The sequence below is a fragment of the Vombatus ursinus genome, unplaced genomic scaffold, assembly GCF_900497805.2.
Source record: "Vombatus ursinus unplaced genomic scaffold, bare-nosed wombat genome assembly UNPS02002545.1, whole genome shotgun sequence".
NCBI classification, from domain to species: domain Eukaryota; kingdom Metazoa; phylum Chordata; class Mammalia; order Diprotodontia; family Vombatidae; genus Vombatus; species Vombatus ursinus.
In genome coordinates this window covers 1-14,625 of record NW_020942323.1, presented here as the reverse complement: position 1 = coordinate 14,625, position 14,625 = coordinate 1, and the positions used below count along the sequence as shown (strand labels likewise).

At 46.2% G+C, this 14,625-nt stretch overlaps 1 protein-coding gene across 2 annotated transcripts; it reads left to right on the top strand.

Annotated features, from left to right (window-relative positions):
- Positions 1–373: 373 nt before the first annotated feature.
- Positions 374–12,477, top strand: LOC114048779 (butyrophilin subfamily 1 member A1-like). 2 transcript variants are annotated; one of them, XM_027869882.1, is made up of 4 exons: positions 374–764; positions 4,520–4,873; positions 10,700–10,814; positions 12,240–12,477. In XM_027869882.1, exons 1-4 carry the CDS (start codon positions 509–511, stop codon positions 12,352–12,354), a joined length of 840 nt encoding a protein of 279 aa, XP_027725683.1. In that variant the 5' UTR covers positions 374–508; the 3' UTR covers positions 12,355–12,477. The 2 variants fall into 2 exon arrangements, with proteins under 2 accessions (XP_027725683.1, XP_027725675.1); XM_027869874.1 differs by having other exon boundaries at positions 12,237–12,477.
- Positions 12,478–14,625: the final 2,148 nt, after the last annotated feature.

Below are 14,625 nucleotides of genomic sequence, written 5' to 3'. Positions count from 1 at the left end.
CTAAAACACTCAGCTGCACAGCCACAGAATGAGGGCAAGTCCAACAGTAGCCCAGAAGCCTGGTCTTCCTCTGAGTTATCTATGGACAGCCTCAGTGGTGGGGCAGAGGCTGGTCCTTCCATAAGGTCATAGACAGGAGCTGTTGTCCTCCTGCCTCCACCCCCAACCTTTCAGCCCCCTATCAGCTGCCTTGCTTCCCTGGATATACATGGTTATAGAGAGGGAGAATGTCTCGTCTCCATCTCACAGACATATCAGTGTGGCCAGTGATTTCCCCAAAGCAGGGCAGCACCTGAGCAGGAACACAATCAGAACCTCAGGGCCCAGGGCTGCCCTGACCCTGCTCTGGAAGACACATTAACTCCACCACCCCAGTGTTTTCTGATTCTCTTCTGTTCTGTTCTTAGTTCTCCACAAAGGAACATTCACAGTATCTGGCCCTCTGGTCCAACCCACCCTGGCCTGGGTGGGGGAAGATGTCCTGCTGTCCTGTCACCTCTCCCCTAAGATGGATGCTCGAGAAATGACTGTGAAATGGGTCAGAGGTTCACTGGTTGTGCACATGTACCGCATGGGGAATGAGATGGAGGAAGTCCAGGCCCCTGCATTCCAAGGGAGGACAAAGATGCTGAGAGAGGACATGGCTGAGGGGAAGGTGACTGTGAGAATTCACCTGGTCCAGCTGTCTGACACCGGCCTGTACACATGCTATTTCCAGGCAGGCATCTTTTACAATGAAACCAGCTTTGACCTTCAGGTAGCAGGTAGGCCCTCCCTTGGTCATGGGTTCTCTCTCCAGCTGGAAGAGACATTCAGAACATTGACATTGGCAGAAATCTTTAGAGTGTGTAAAGTACTTTCCATACCTTGTCTCGCTGGAGTCTCACAACTACCTTGTGGATTAGTATTTCTGTAACAGTGACTGCCTGTGCCCCCACTCACTGAAGACTGGTTCTGCAATATTTCAGCCCCTCAGGCTTCTCTCAAACATTTAAGGGGGTTTGAGGTTGTTCAGCCTCTCTATCATTGACTCAAGCCCCTTGCCGCAATGATGTTCCCCCAATATTAGAGATTCTTCTATATCCTTAGTCCACTTAACACTCCGTTTAGCTATTACACAGTATACAGTAAGAGTTAATTCTACAGTGTCACCAGAACAAACATTCAAATGTCACTTTCACTGACATCTGGGAATATTGTCCTCCCCACACAGGTCACTTCAATATCTGGAGAGTTTGGAGGTGGAGTGGGTTCAGGTTCATAGCTCAGCCCAGTTTCTACAATGTATAGTTTCACCAAGTTCCAACCCCCTTGTACTCAATTCCCAGGCATTCTGGCTTTTTTGGACTTCCCTTCTGTGCTGGCAGCAACATTTGGCCTTAATTTCTCCCTGTAAGGTCACTGTGGCTTTGGTCTGGGTGGAATGGAGAATTCATTATCTGGGCCTAGAAGTGAGAAAGACAAAGAAATAGACCCCACCCACACCCTAAGCCTGTTTCTGAAGGGCCATAGGGCCTAAACTGGAGAAGGAAATAGAGTCCTTCCTTACCTATCTCAGTTCATGGTACCTGTGCTGTGGGAGAGAATGCCCAGAGCAGAGAGATGGAGTGTTTTGTTTGTGGAATAGCCAGGAGGCCTGTGTCACTGGATTAAATAATATGTGTTGGGGAGTGAGATGTAAGAAGATTGGGATGGCAGGAGGGATTGGGGTGACAAAAGAACTTTGAATCCTGAACAGAGTATTTTGAATTTGCTCTCTGGGCCAACAGTAACCCACTAGAGTTTACTGAGGAGCACAGTGACATGATCAGACCTGCATTTTAGGGAAATCTCTTCAGTGACTGGATGGAGGGTGGATTGGAATGGGGAGAGACTTGAGACAGGCAAACCCAGCAGCAGACTACTGCAGTAATCAAGGTATGAGGAGCTGAGGGATTGCCCTAGAGTGGTAGCAGTGTCAGAGGAAAGAAAGGGGCCTCGATGTTCCAATGGTGAAATTGACAGCCTTAGCAACAGATTGGATGTTTGGTATGAGAGAGTGAGGAATCCAGGATGACTGCTAGGTTGTGAGGCTAAGGGGCTGGAAGGATGGTGTTGTCCTCTACAATCATATTGAAGGTAGGGTGCGGGGACAGTGTAGGGGAAAAAATTAATGAGTTGTCTTTTGGACATAGTGAGTTTAAGATGTCTACTGGACATCCAGATTGAGATGTCTGAAAGACAGAGTTCTGATAGTGGAAGTCAGTAGACAGACCTGGGTGGGAAAGGTAGGCTTGAGAATCATCAGCATAGAGACAGTAATTAAATCTATGGGAGCTGATGAGATAACCAAGTGAAGTCATGTAAAGGGAGAAGAGAAGAGCACTGAGGACAGAACTCTGAGAGAAACCTGCATTTAAAGGTATGATCTACATGAGGATCCAGCAATGGAGACAGAGAAGGAGTAGTCAGATAGGTAAGAGGAACACCAGGAGGGAGACAGGTATCCTGGAAACTTAGAGGGAAGAGGCTGTCAGGGAGGAAAGAGTGATTAACAGAGTCAAAGCCAGTAGAGAGGAGAAGAAAAAGGAAGACTGACAAAAGCCATTGGATTTGTAAACTTAAGTGATCACTAGTAGCTTTGAAGAGAGCAGTATCAGTGGAATGATGGGGTTAGAATCTGGATTGTAGGGGGTTAATAAGAAAGGGAGAAGTGGAGGTACCTATTGCAGAAGGCTTTTTGGAGGAGCTGAGCTACAAAAGGCAGGAGAGATGTAGGGGGTTAGGTACCAATTGATCTCTATCTTACAGATGAGGAAACTGAGGCAGACAGAGCTTGCCTTGCCCAGGTTTGCCTCCCTAGTAAGTGTCTGAGATCAGGTTGAAACTCAGGTCTTCCTGCCTCTGGCACCAGAGCTCAATCCACTGCACCACCTAGTCACCACATGAGCAACGGCACATTAGCTGAGGAGAGCTAGTGTCAGGAGATGCTGAGTGGTCCAGTCTAGCCTGAGCCCATAGTACCAGGAGTGCAGTCAAGTGCGATAGATGAGAAGGGTAGATGGCACCAGGTTGGAGAGGGTTCTGAATGCCAGGAGAAGTCAGAGCTTCACTCAGAAGGAACAGATGTTTCAAGGGAGGAGTGGTCACTTCTAGGCATAAATAACCTAAGCCTAGAGTCCAGGAAGACCTGTAAGTCAGCCAGTCAGGCCACAAGCATTCATTAAGGACTCGTGACAACTAGGTGCCAGAGTAGATAGTCAGACTTGGAGCTGGGCACATAGGAGTTCAAATCCTGCCAGACATTTACTAACTGTATGACCCTGTGCAAGGCACTTAAACTCTCTCAGCCTCAGTTTCCTCATCAGTAATATAGGAATGATAATAACAACTAGCATGTCTCTAGAACTTGAAGGTCTACAAAGCACTTTACAAAAATTCCTGCTTATTATTCTTAACCCTGGGAGGTAGTTTGACCAGTGAGCACACTGAGGCAGATACAGTTTTAAGTGATTTGGCCCATTTCAGAGTGCTAGAAAGTGTTTCAGGCTGAATTTGAGCTCAGGTTTTCCTGACTTGGAGTCCAGTGCTCGTTTCCCCACCTAGCACCTCTCTACCTCCTAGGGTTGTTAGGAGGATCAGTTCATTTGGCACCTTCTCTAGTCCAATCAGCATTAATCAGTTTTCTGTGATTCCATAGGAGTAGTGATTATGGGTTCTGGATCTCAGGCCCCAGAGCTAGACTCTGATGACTCTGGAAAGGAGAGTGAGGCTGATGCCTTTGAGCCACTCTGCCTTACTTAAATCCTGTTTATGCTCAAGACAAAAGACATCAATGATACCATTTTACCATTTTTGCCTACCTCAAAATCCTGTGGCAACAGGCAAGAGATGAAACAGTAGTTTTGAATACACTGGGAGCTGAAGTCACAGCCCTGTCCACAGGTGGCCCAGGCCCTTCTCACTGGACTGACCAGCAGTGGGATTCTACAGCCTCCTGGGTATCTGAGCAGCCTTTTTTAAGGACTGCACTGCTCACATCCTGGCATGAGGAAGGGGCTAAAAAAGGTGCCTTAAAAGTTGTCTGCTTCCCCTCAACCCTGGCCTGCTTCCTGAGGTAGGCGGGGATCCTACCTTGCAGTCAAAACACAGAAAAGAAAAAAAGAAACTTTTGTGAAGATGATTACACTCACCATCAGTACATGGAACATGCACACACTTACAGACAACATGAAATCCAGTAGACCAGAAAGATGAACAGCTCTTGTTGTGAGAGAACATGCATCTTGCCTTTCTGAACCCATCCCTAACACTCCAGCATCCAAAAAGCTTCCTCTCTTTCCCACCATGCAAAGTAGTCAAGAAAGAGAATGTCTTGTCTATGAGGGTGTCACAGGGAGGAAAGGGATTTGGCCCACAGCAGAGCAGTAGCTGATCCAGAAGTCAGACCTTCATCTGTTGCAGCCCTTCAGCCACACAAACAAATACTCTTAATCCTGGCCCTACACCGTCCTCTAATTTTCTTCTGTTTTGTCCCTAGAACGCCAGAAGCTACCATTGTCAGTGGCTGGCCCCGCTCAGCTCATTCAGGCCAAGGAAGGGGAAGATGTCACACTCTCCTGTGACATCTCCCCCACGATGGATGCTCGGGACATAACTGTGAACTGGTTCAGAAACCAGACCCTTGTGTACAGGTACCCAAACGGGGAGAACCTGGAGGAATCCCAGGGCACTGAGCTCCAGGGAAGGACAAAGCTGCTGAAACATGACATGGCTGAGGGGAAGGCGACCTTGAGCATACAGCAGGTCCAGGTCTCTGACTCTGGTCCGTACACATGCCAGATGCAGTCACCTACCTATCACAGTGAAGCCCACATTGAACTGCAGATAGCAGGTACGTGCTGTGCGGTGTATGGGTGTCTTCTGAATCTCAGATTGTTAGAGTTGGGAGAGATTTTAAAGAACATTGAGTTCAAAGCCCCTCATTTAACAAAGAGGAAAATGGGACACAGAGAGGGGAGGGACTTTGATCATACAATTTGGAAATGTCTGGGCTCAGAATCAGACTCGGCTCTTTTCATCCCTCCTCTGGCCATTTTCTTCTCCTTGACATTTCCCTTGGGTCCTGCAGGTGGGAAAGGACAAGCTCACTTTGGGAAGTGAACCTTGACTCCCGGCTTCAATCCTCTTTCCTCCCTTTGATCCTTCAGGTTTGGTGTTTTCCACTAAAAGATGATGCAGGCCTCCCCTCTGTCCTGGAGCTCAAAAATGGGGATGATTTTATTGTCTCTTTCAGAGACATCAGGCTTCACCTGGCCTTCAAAAGCCAAACATTGAGTGGGGTACTAAGGCTCTGACGCCTTCTTGACTGTCATCTGATAATTTCCATCTACACTGGCCTAGTAACAAATGTTGACTAGACACCTTCTCTGTGCCCAACTTCGTGCTAAGTGAGGCTGTAGAGAAGGGGAAAAAACCTGGCCTCTTTTCTTGATGGAACAGGAGAAATATGACCCTTAACTTGCTTTAAAAAATAATGGCAGAGTGAAAGAGAGTGTGGCAGAGTGGATAGACTGCTGGACTTGGAGTTAGGAGGAACTGAGTCCAAATATTACCTTTGACTCTTATTTACTGTGTGACTGCAGGCAAGTCACTGAAACTCTCTGTGCCAACTTAATTACAAAAGACCTTCATAGCTGTTTGCACACTGACAAAATCATAGTCCCTTTCTGAATTGATGCATAAACCTAGGTCCTCATTAGTATAAGTTTAATACATTTCAATTCATACTATTTGAATTCATAATTATGTGAAATATGGTCATTAGTTCCAACCCAATGGAAATATGCAGTAGGATTTCAAATAATGCAACCACTTCAGGAGATTCCCTCATCAAACTAATTTGGACTTCCCTCTATAATGGAGTGATAGATCACTTGAGACATAGCTTAGTTCAATTCAAAAAACTTCTATTTTCGTGCAATTTAATTTAACGTAGTTTTTTTTTTATATATTCATTTCAGTCCTGTACAATTTAGTTCAGTGCAATAACTACTGTGCACAGGTCCCCATACTTTTGTGGACTGGGTAGAAAATTTAGATAAGATAGGTCTCCCCTGCCTTCAAGTTGCCCAGTTTAGGAATCAGGTAGGTTAGGATGAGGAAGCAAGAGAAATAACTGGAATATACAGTAACACAAGATAAGTGCATGAGAAGGTTGCAAAATGAAATGAGATGTGAAGAGTGAAGTGACCCAGTAATCAGGGAAGAGGTGGTGGTGATCAAATTAAAGGAAGGGAAGGAGGAAGGGCATTCCCAGCACTAGGAAATGCCTGAGCAAAGGCATGGCAGCAGGAAAAGCAGGGCATTGTTAGGGCACAAGGTCTGCTCCAGTCTGACCTAAGCACAGAGCCCATGGAGGAAGAAGGGATAAGGTTAGAATGGCAGGATGCTGCCAGACTGGGGAGGCTTACTCTAGTATAAGGCCAAGCTAAGCAGGGTGAGCTCCACAGCAAAGAACCCTTGTAGATTTTGGAGGGCAAGAATAGCCTGGGCAGGGCCATGTGCAGGGCAGATGGGCCTGGCAGCTGATGGAAGGGTGGAGATAGGGAACCATGTATGGAAACTAACAGAAGACTCCAGGCAGGGTGTAAGGAGGACGTGTACCAGGGTAGTCCCAATGAAAAAGAGAGGAAGGAAAGGCTGGCAAAGCTGTTCTGGAAGCAACATGGAGAAGAATTGACAGTGGTATTGATTTTTGAGGTGAGGGAGACAGTGGGAATGAGACATTCCTCAAACAAAGGGATTCCCCTTTGGAATACTCCTTTGGGTATATCGTCGTGCCTCTGATTTTAAAATTCTAAAATCAGAAGGAGGGACTGTTTTAAGAAGGACAAATATGACCTCAGCATGTGACATGGAGAGTTTGGGATGCTGAAAAGGCATCTAGATGGGGGTGTTCTGAGGTTAGATAGAGGTCTTGAGCACAGAAGAAAGGTCAGGGATGGAGATGTAGGAATGAAAGTTATGTAACTTGAGTTGTTTGTTAAAGACTTTTAGTTAATTACAGGTACTACAATCGTTGAGAGAAAAGAGGATTAAAAACAGAACCTTGACCAGCCTTGGGCCCCCTACCCCCAAACTGGCTGAGATAAAGAGCCAGTGAAGGAGAAAGAGGAGTCCACAGAGAAGGAGGAGGAAGACCAGGAAAGGGTCTTTTCTCTGAAGTCAGTGGAAGAGAGAACCACAAATGTCCCAGAAGGGCTTGAGGGGAGGCCAACAATATCAGAGAGGTCACAGACAATGAAGACTCAAGGAAGTCCAGGGGATTTCTTTATCAGGAAGCCATGGATGACATTGGAGGAAACATTTCAATAGAATGGTGTAAGGTCTGGAATTCCCCTGGCTTGGAGAACCCTGTACTTCCCCCACATCTGTGGGGTGTTCTTTTTAATACCAAAGTTAAGTGTCTTCATATTAACTATAGGTAGTGAGTTAATCAATCATTATGAATACTTACAAACAGGTGCAATCTGGGGTGGCTACCAGACAGTTTTGTGGATCCCTTCTCAAGAACCCCAAAACCCCCATGGTAATTACTGAAAACAAAGGCAGGAGGAGCTAGAGAGTGCATCAGCACTGATTGGTGGATATTTTTGGTTTTCTGCTTAGTAAGGAGCTTGGGAGTCAAGCCAATGTTATGCCCAAAAGTGAGTTTGTGTATTGATCCTGTCCTGGTCACAATTTTCTTGTTTTGGCTTTAAGAGGTCATAGTATCTTAAGTTTTGACTCAGTGTCAAAGTTATGATTTAGTATCCAAGTTACGATTTGTAAACAGGTCACCATGTTTGGGCTTCCACCTTTCACAGGGTTCAAGTTTTTATGGCTTTTCACTTATTAATGCATTTTAGGGCTTTTCCCCAATACTAACCTTGCAAATGGTGGGGGAGAGAAATCCAGACTGAAGGGGACAGAAGAGAAATTGTAGCATGAAGCATGAGAGACTTTTGGGGGGAGGCAACTTTCCCTCCAATTTTAGGAGTGAAGGGATAGTTACTGGAGAGGGGTAAAACATCACTGAAAGCCTTAGAACTGGGGAGACCTGACTATACCTTTAAACCAATGGGAAGAAACCACTGGAAAAGGAGATACTGAAGATGTGTGAGAGAGGGAATGATTATGGAGCAGGGTCCTGGGGAGGGAAGGAGAAAAGGGGACAGGATTACTGCACAGGGAGAGGAATCAGCTTTAATGAGTAGGGAGGTCTCTCCTTCTGTGGCCAGAGGAAGAGAAGAGAAGGAGTGAGGATGAAGGAAGAGAAGGGAGAGGCCTCACACTCAGGCTGACACTGGGACTGTCTCACCAGGACTCAACTTCCCCATGGAACCTCAGAGCTGGAAGGGAGCTCAGAGACCACCATGTCCAGCCAGTAGCTGAAAGGAAATCCCTGAAATGCCTCAAACACGTGGTCATCCAGCCCCTGGCCAAAGACCTTCAGTAGAAGGATGCCTTGGCTCCTTCTGAGGCAGCCCATCCCACCTGGGGCACCTCTCCTGGGCAGGGTGGCTAAGTAGGCCCCCAACCACTTCTAGCTGTTCCCAATTCAGCCTCTGGGGCCAAAAGAAAGAAATTAGGCCCCTTCCACAATACATTGCCTCATCTGGTAGAAGTCAGAGATGAGGTCTCTAAGCAGTTAAAGGGCTGTCTCTTTGTACCCCATAAACAGACCCTATAATTTCACCTGGTACACAAACTGATTTAAAAGGGTTAAGCTTATTTCCCCAAGTAGACAAGGAGTTCCTCATGGGCAGGGCCTACATTGCTTGACTTTTCTCCCCTGCTCCTTCCCTACCCCAAGGGCCTAGACAGGTCTGGGTAGGCCCATAGAAGACTCTCAGTAGGGACATCTGGCCTTGAAAGAAAATCCTGGTCTGAAACATTTTAGAATGGGCCCAGAGCCAAGGAAGGGGAACTTCTGAACTGTGGACCAGGTCTAGCCCTGGAGTACACCAACCTCAAGAGGATGTCCCTCTGTCCATAGTTTCAGCTCAGAGGATAATTAGCCCCCTGAAATGCTGCCCTTTTGTAGAACAGAGTAGTTCCAATCTGAGGTTCCAGCTAGTAGAGACCTTATTCATCATTTATATCAAAGCTCTTATTTCACATTTGGGAAACTGAGGCCCAAAGCAGCAAAGGGACTTATTTATACTAACTCCCTGATAAGTGCCAGTGATGGGATTGGACCCGAATATCCCTACTCCAAGTCCATCTTTTTCTTTTGTTTAAAAGGAGGGTCTCCAGTTTCTCCTTTCACAAATCTGTCTTGCACAAGCTGGCAGATTCATCTCCCTAGGGGCAGCTAGGTGGCGCAGTGGATAGAGCACCGGCCCTGTATTCAGGAGGACTTAAGTTCAAATCCGGCCTCAGACACATAACACTTTCTAGCCGTATGACCCTGGGCAAGTCACTTAACCCCATTGCCTAGCCAAAAAACAAAAAACCAGATTCACCTCCTAAAACACAACTTGGGTCATATCACTTTAACTGCTCAAGAAACTTCCATGGCTCCCTATTGTTGTAGAGTCCTCTACAATCTGGTCACACCATAAACGTCCAATGTCATGGTTCCTCCCAATGCTCTATTGTCCATGTTAATGATGATGAAATTGAAGCACTAGGCTTCTGGGATTAGAGGAGATGGAAGGTTACTGGAAGAGGGGTAAGATGCTGATAGAGACTCTTTTGACATTGAAGAAGGTCATCTCTGGATGGGACCTTAGAGCTTTTATATAGAGGCCTCCTCTTCTATTTACCGAGGAAGAGACAAACCCAGTGACCTGTAGAAATTCACTTAGCCATTAAGGGATAGAGACACAATTTGAAACCAGATGTTCTGATTTTCCAAGTCTGGGGCTGTTTCTGCTCTCCTATATCATCCTGCTGCCCCAACCCCCTCCTGTTATAGGTAGAGGGTGACACCAAGACCCAGAGAATGCAATGGACCAATGTGACAGTTTAGTGAAAGGTTGATCCCAGGGCTGCTGGAGTCTAGGCTGCTCAGCTAAAAGCCAGAGAGAATTTCTCAATGGGGATGTCAGAACCAACCCCAGAATGGACTTTAGCACCTGTGGTATCAGGAGACCTGGTCTGGGTCTCAGGAGACATGGAGTCTGATCCTGTCTCTGTCATTACCTCAGTGGAACCCTGTGGACAGTTCTGTTCTCCTCTCTGCTCTCTGGCCCTCTGTCTAATGATGGGGTTGGACTAGATGTGATCTCAGGTTCCATCATCCTCTGAAAGTCTCTGAATCTATAAGGACACAGCTGTGAGGTAGTGGTAAAAGGACTGCATTGGGAGTCAGAGGACCCAACCTTCAGTCCTGGCTCTGTGATTTACAAAGTGAAGAAAGGAAGGCCTCTCTCTTTTATTTTCCTCTCTTTATACCGAGGCAGCTGGGCTCAATTCTTTCTAAGCTCTTTTCCCATTCTTCCATTCTCTCTTCTGAAGCCCTGGGGAACCTTGGTTTGGGGGGCTGTTTAGAGGCTGGGGGGGGTGGAGGAAGACTGCATCATCTGTGCACAAAGCAGTGTCCCTGACCAGGATTTCCTGAATCCTGATGCCCTCCTGATGCTCCCACCCCTAACCTGGGCCATAGGGATCAGGGTCTGGGGTTTCCCTTATCTAATTTCCACAATAATGGAGTTTGGGGATCTGTTTTCAGAGTGTCTCCCCACATCTCAGAAGACACTTCCTATAATGATTGCTGCTGTAGTCCTGGTGGTCTTCACTGGTTCCCTCATGGTGACTTGTTTCTTCTGCAAAACAAAATTCCAGAGGTAAGAGGAGGCCCCTGCCCTTTGGCCTTTAATCCTTCCATTACTCACTGGACCCTGTGATTATTGCTGTGAGAGGGATCTGAGGATCCCCTGATTTGCTGGCCCAAGGCGCCTCTCTTGGATCTGAACATATGGTCTGGCCCTGGGCTCAGGGACCTGAGCTTTGCTGGGATGACAGAGAAATTCCTCAGAGGTCCCTGTGCTAGGTGGGTTGTGTCAAAGGTGATCATCCACTGAGAGTCAGGAGGATGGATTCTTGGGGAGAAACCTCTTAGCCATGTTCTCACCTCAGCCTAATCCTCCACAGACCCTCCTCCAAGAATTGGTTTCTGGGTTAATTTCTAGGTCTAGGTGGGGGATGGGCGTTGCTGGGGCTGCCCTTTGCCAGGCTGCCTGTTCCCAGAGCTGTTCCCTTCAATACTTGAGTGTGCACCTGGTCCCAGGAACCAGCCCTAGTCAATCCCTGGGTGTCCTAGCCTGCTCTCTCTTACTCCCTTGGCCCTAACCCAGCCCTCCTCATTCCATGCCCTGCCCTTGTCCAGGCCTCCTACCCACAGGCTGACTCAGGGAATTAGGTAGTTTTTACTTGAATAAAAAAGTTAATCATTTCTAGGTGTGGTTTGGACTTTGTCTCATCTGACTCACTTAACTGCTTGTTGAAGCAGCCTGGTCCCAGGTGCCAGCTCCTCCCCCAGGCTCCTGGCAGTCCTGCTCCCTGTCCCTGACTCCAGCTTCTCTGTCCTGAATGAGGCTGCCTCCTCCCCATGCTCCTGCCCCAGTCAACTGAGACCCTAGACTGAGAGGAGACAGCTGGGTCATATCCCGTAGGCAGTAGACTATCTACCTGGAACCCAGGTAGGGCCCCCAGCCCCCTGATTTGTCACCTGTTGCCAGAGGCTATGTCCCTTCGGTTGTCAGGCATTCTACCCTGCCCTTTGCCAAGAAGATTTTTATTTGTCCAGTTGAATTGGGTCTTTCAATTAAAATTTATTTTAGAAAACAAATTTTAAATTAATTTCCTTAAGATTTGATTGTTATATATCACTTATTTTTATCTTCTGTCTAATTTGGTTCTTATGGATCCCTTTCCATTTTTATTTTCACACATCCTGGCTGTGTGACCTTGGGCTAGTCACCTCCCTCTCTCAGAGGGAGCAGAGGAGGCATGGACCAGCATTGCCAGTGAAAGTCTCTCCTCCAGAATACTCTAGACCAATGAAATCTCAAGTCCATTCCCTTATCCTTCAGAAAACCAGTTATAATTGCTTTCAAATGTCCTATCATTTAGAAAATAATTTAGTTTAAATCTGTGTGGTTTTAAATGACTTTTATTTCTTATTTCTTCATTTACAAGTATATTACATTTACTTCATCAAGATATTGCTAACCCTTATAAAACAACTGATTTTGTTACATTATCAGCAGAGATTATTCCATGATGTCCAGCTCCAGAAGAAGGACAGAGAAGCAGCAGGGACCCACCTCCCTCTCCTGGGAAGCTCCAGCTTCCCCTCAGGCCACCAGCTGGAGAATCTATTGATCCTTTCTTGAAACAGGAAGGGGAAGGCTGGGCAGTATGACTAGAGAACAGGGCCTTGTTTTGTCCCCCCTTTCCCTCCCTACATCGAGGACCATATGCAGTACAATCATGTTAAACACATTAGTCATGTTGTGCAAGAAGAATCAGAATAAAAATCCATATGTTCTAAAATGTTTATTGTGCTCTCTTTGTAGTGGCAAAGGACTGGAAATTTCAGGAATGCCCATCAATTGAGGAGTGGTTGAACATGTTGTGGTCTATGGTTGTGATGGAATACTACTGTGCCGTAAGAAATGATGAGCTCAGGGCAGCTAGGTGGTACAGTGGATAGAGCATCGACCTTGAAATCAGGGGGACCCAAGTTCAAATCTGGCCTCAGATCAAACACTTGACAATTACTAGCTGTTTGAGCCTGGGCAAGTCAACCCCAATTGGCTAAAAAAAAAAAATTGAAATTAAAAAAAAGAAATGATGAGCTCAATACTCTTAGAAAAACATGGAAGGACTTGCATGAAATGAAGAGTGAGATGAGCAGAACCAAGAAAATATTGTATATAGTAAATATTGTTTTAAGAATGACTTTGAGTGAATAAGTTATTTTGAGTATTATAATTAACCAAATTAACCATAAAGCACATAGAAAGAAGGACACTATCTGCATTCAGAAAAAGAACTGAAAAATAGAAGTCTGTATGCAGAATATGTATGGAGGCTAATGGAAGACTCCAGGCAAAGGGTTGTTTGTGCCAGGGTGGTCCCAGTGAGAGTAGAGAGGAAAGAAAGTCTAAGAAAGCTGTTCTGAAGACATAGGATGAAGATAAATTGGTCCAAGTTTAAGCTTCCTCCTCCCATGGATGCTGTGTATATTTGTGGGAAGGAGTGAACCTTGTTTTTAGGAGAACATTTTATATGAATTGTCTTTACCATGTCATCTGTGATTAGAAGTAGCTGCCCTTGATGGGGATGGGACCTGGACCCCAAAAAGCCCTTGAACTTTCTCACCCACTTCAGCAAGCAAGACCCTGGTTTTCCCTGAGGCCTCTGGCCCATCCCAGTATAATCCTTTTTACTGCCCTTTCATTGTGGTCCTCCTTGTCTGTAGCTGGCCCACCCCAGGCTACTTGCTACTACTTGATCCCATCCAGATCTTCTCACAGTCTTTCTGTATGAAAATAACAATCTTATCTCCATTAAATTTCACAGATTCCTTAAGAATCTGGTCCATTTGTATTGGCTTCAGAATACGGCAGCCTCACTAGGAATCTCACCCACCCAACCAGTGTCTTAGGTGTCTTAATAATCCCACTGCTTGAACTGAAAGGAGGCTTGAGTGGTCAACTTCTTTCGTGGCAGATCTCCTGTCCTATACCCTTGTTTTTTGGGGTTCTTAGCACCCCTAGACCACAGGGTCAGGTGAAGAATTCACTTCAGCCTTCTATTTCAGCCATCAGGAGCACAGACCTTTATTGTAGTAGCAAAGCTACAATGGAGGTACTGGATTTACAGAACTTGGCTTGTATAGACAGAAAGCTACACAGCCAGTAGATGCAGGATGATAACCTGGTTTTAGGGTCTCATGGTAGTTAAAGATTCACAGTGTGGGGAGACACAGGTTAAAGATTAAGGGCAGGACAAGGAGGATACAGGTTAAAGATCAAGGTCAGGACAAGGAGGATACAGATTAAAGATCAAGGGCAGGGGGAACACAGAAAAAAGGGAGACAAGAGCAATTCTTTTGGTACAGGTTAAGGAGAAGTTTTATGGTCTTCCAAGATAAGGGGAAAAAGACGTTAGGATGCTCCCAAGTTAAGGATGAGCTATGGAATGAGTCCCCCCTCAGGAGGGGCCTCACAAAATACTGAAAAAGCAACCCTTAATCTTCTTTTTAACCCCTAGGGTACCATTGGTATCCATGTCATAATGATTAAGAAATCCAATGAAATTGTGAAGTAACTTCATTTCAAAATTGCACAAAAAATCAGCCAGAATCCAGTGGGCAATGGCATAGGGAGACACTAGTAAAACCAGGGCCAGCACAGGCAAACATGACCAGTCATGGAAAAGAGACATGTATGCAAACTGCAAGGCGCTGTTTGGAGGTCACAAGAAAGGAGGGGCCCTTGAGAAAATACTGGGGCAGTCAGAAAAGCCCAGAGCAAAGACTTTGGGTGACCTGGGTAAGGGCAGTGACCAGGGCAACAGGAAAGTGTCCATTACTAGATAGCCCAGGCACCAGGGGTTCTGATGAGCCCAGCCCTCTGTCCTGAGATA

Bases quoted from the DNA above. Each gene is read 5' to 3' on its own strand.
- LOC114048779 (XM_027869874.1), top strand. From the start codon at position 509: ATGGATGCTCGAGAAATGACTGTGAAATGGGTCAGAGGTTCACTGGTT. The intron at 765-4,519 runs GTAGGCCCTCCC...TTTTGTCCCTAG, and splicing joins CTTTGACCTTCAGGTAGCAG to AACGCCAGAAGCTACCATTG. The intron at 4,874-10,699 runs GTACGTGCTGTG...ATCTGTTTTCAG, and splicing joins CATTGAACTGCAGATAGCAG to AGTGTCTCCCCACATCTCAG.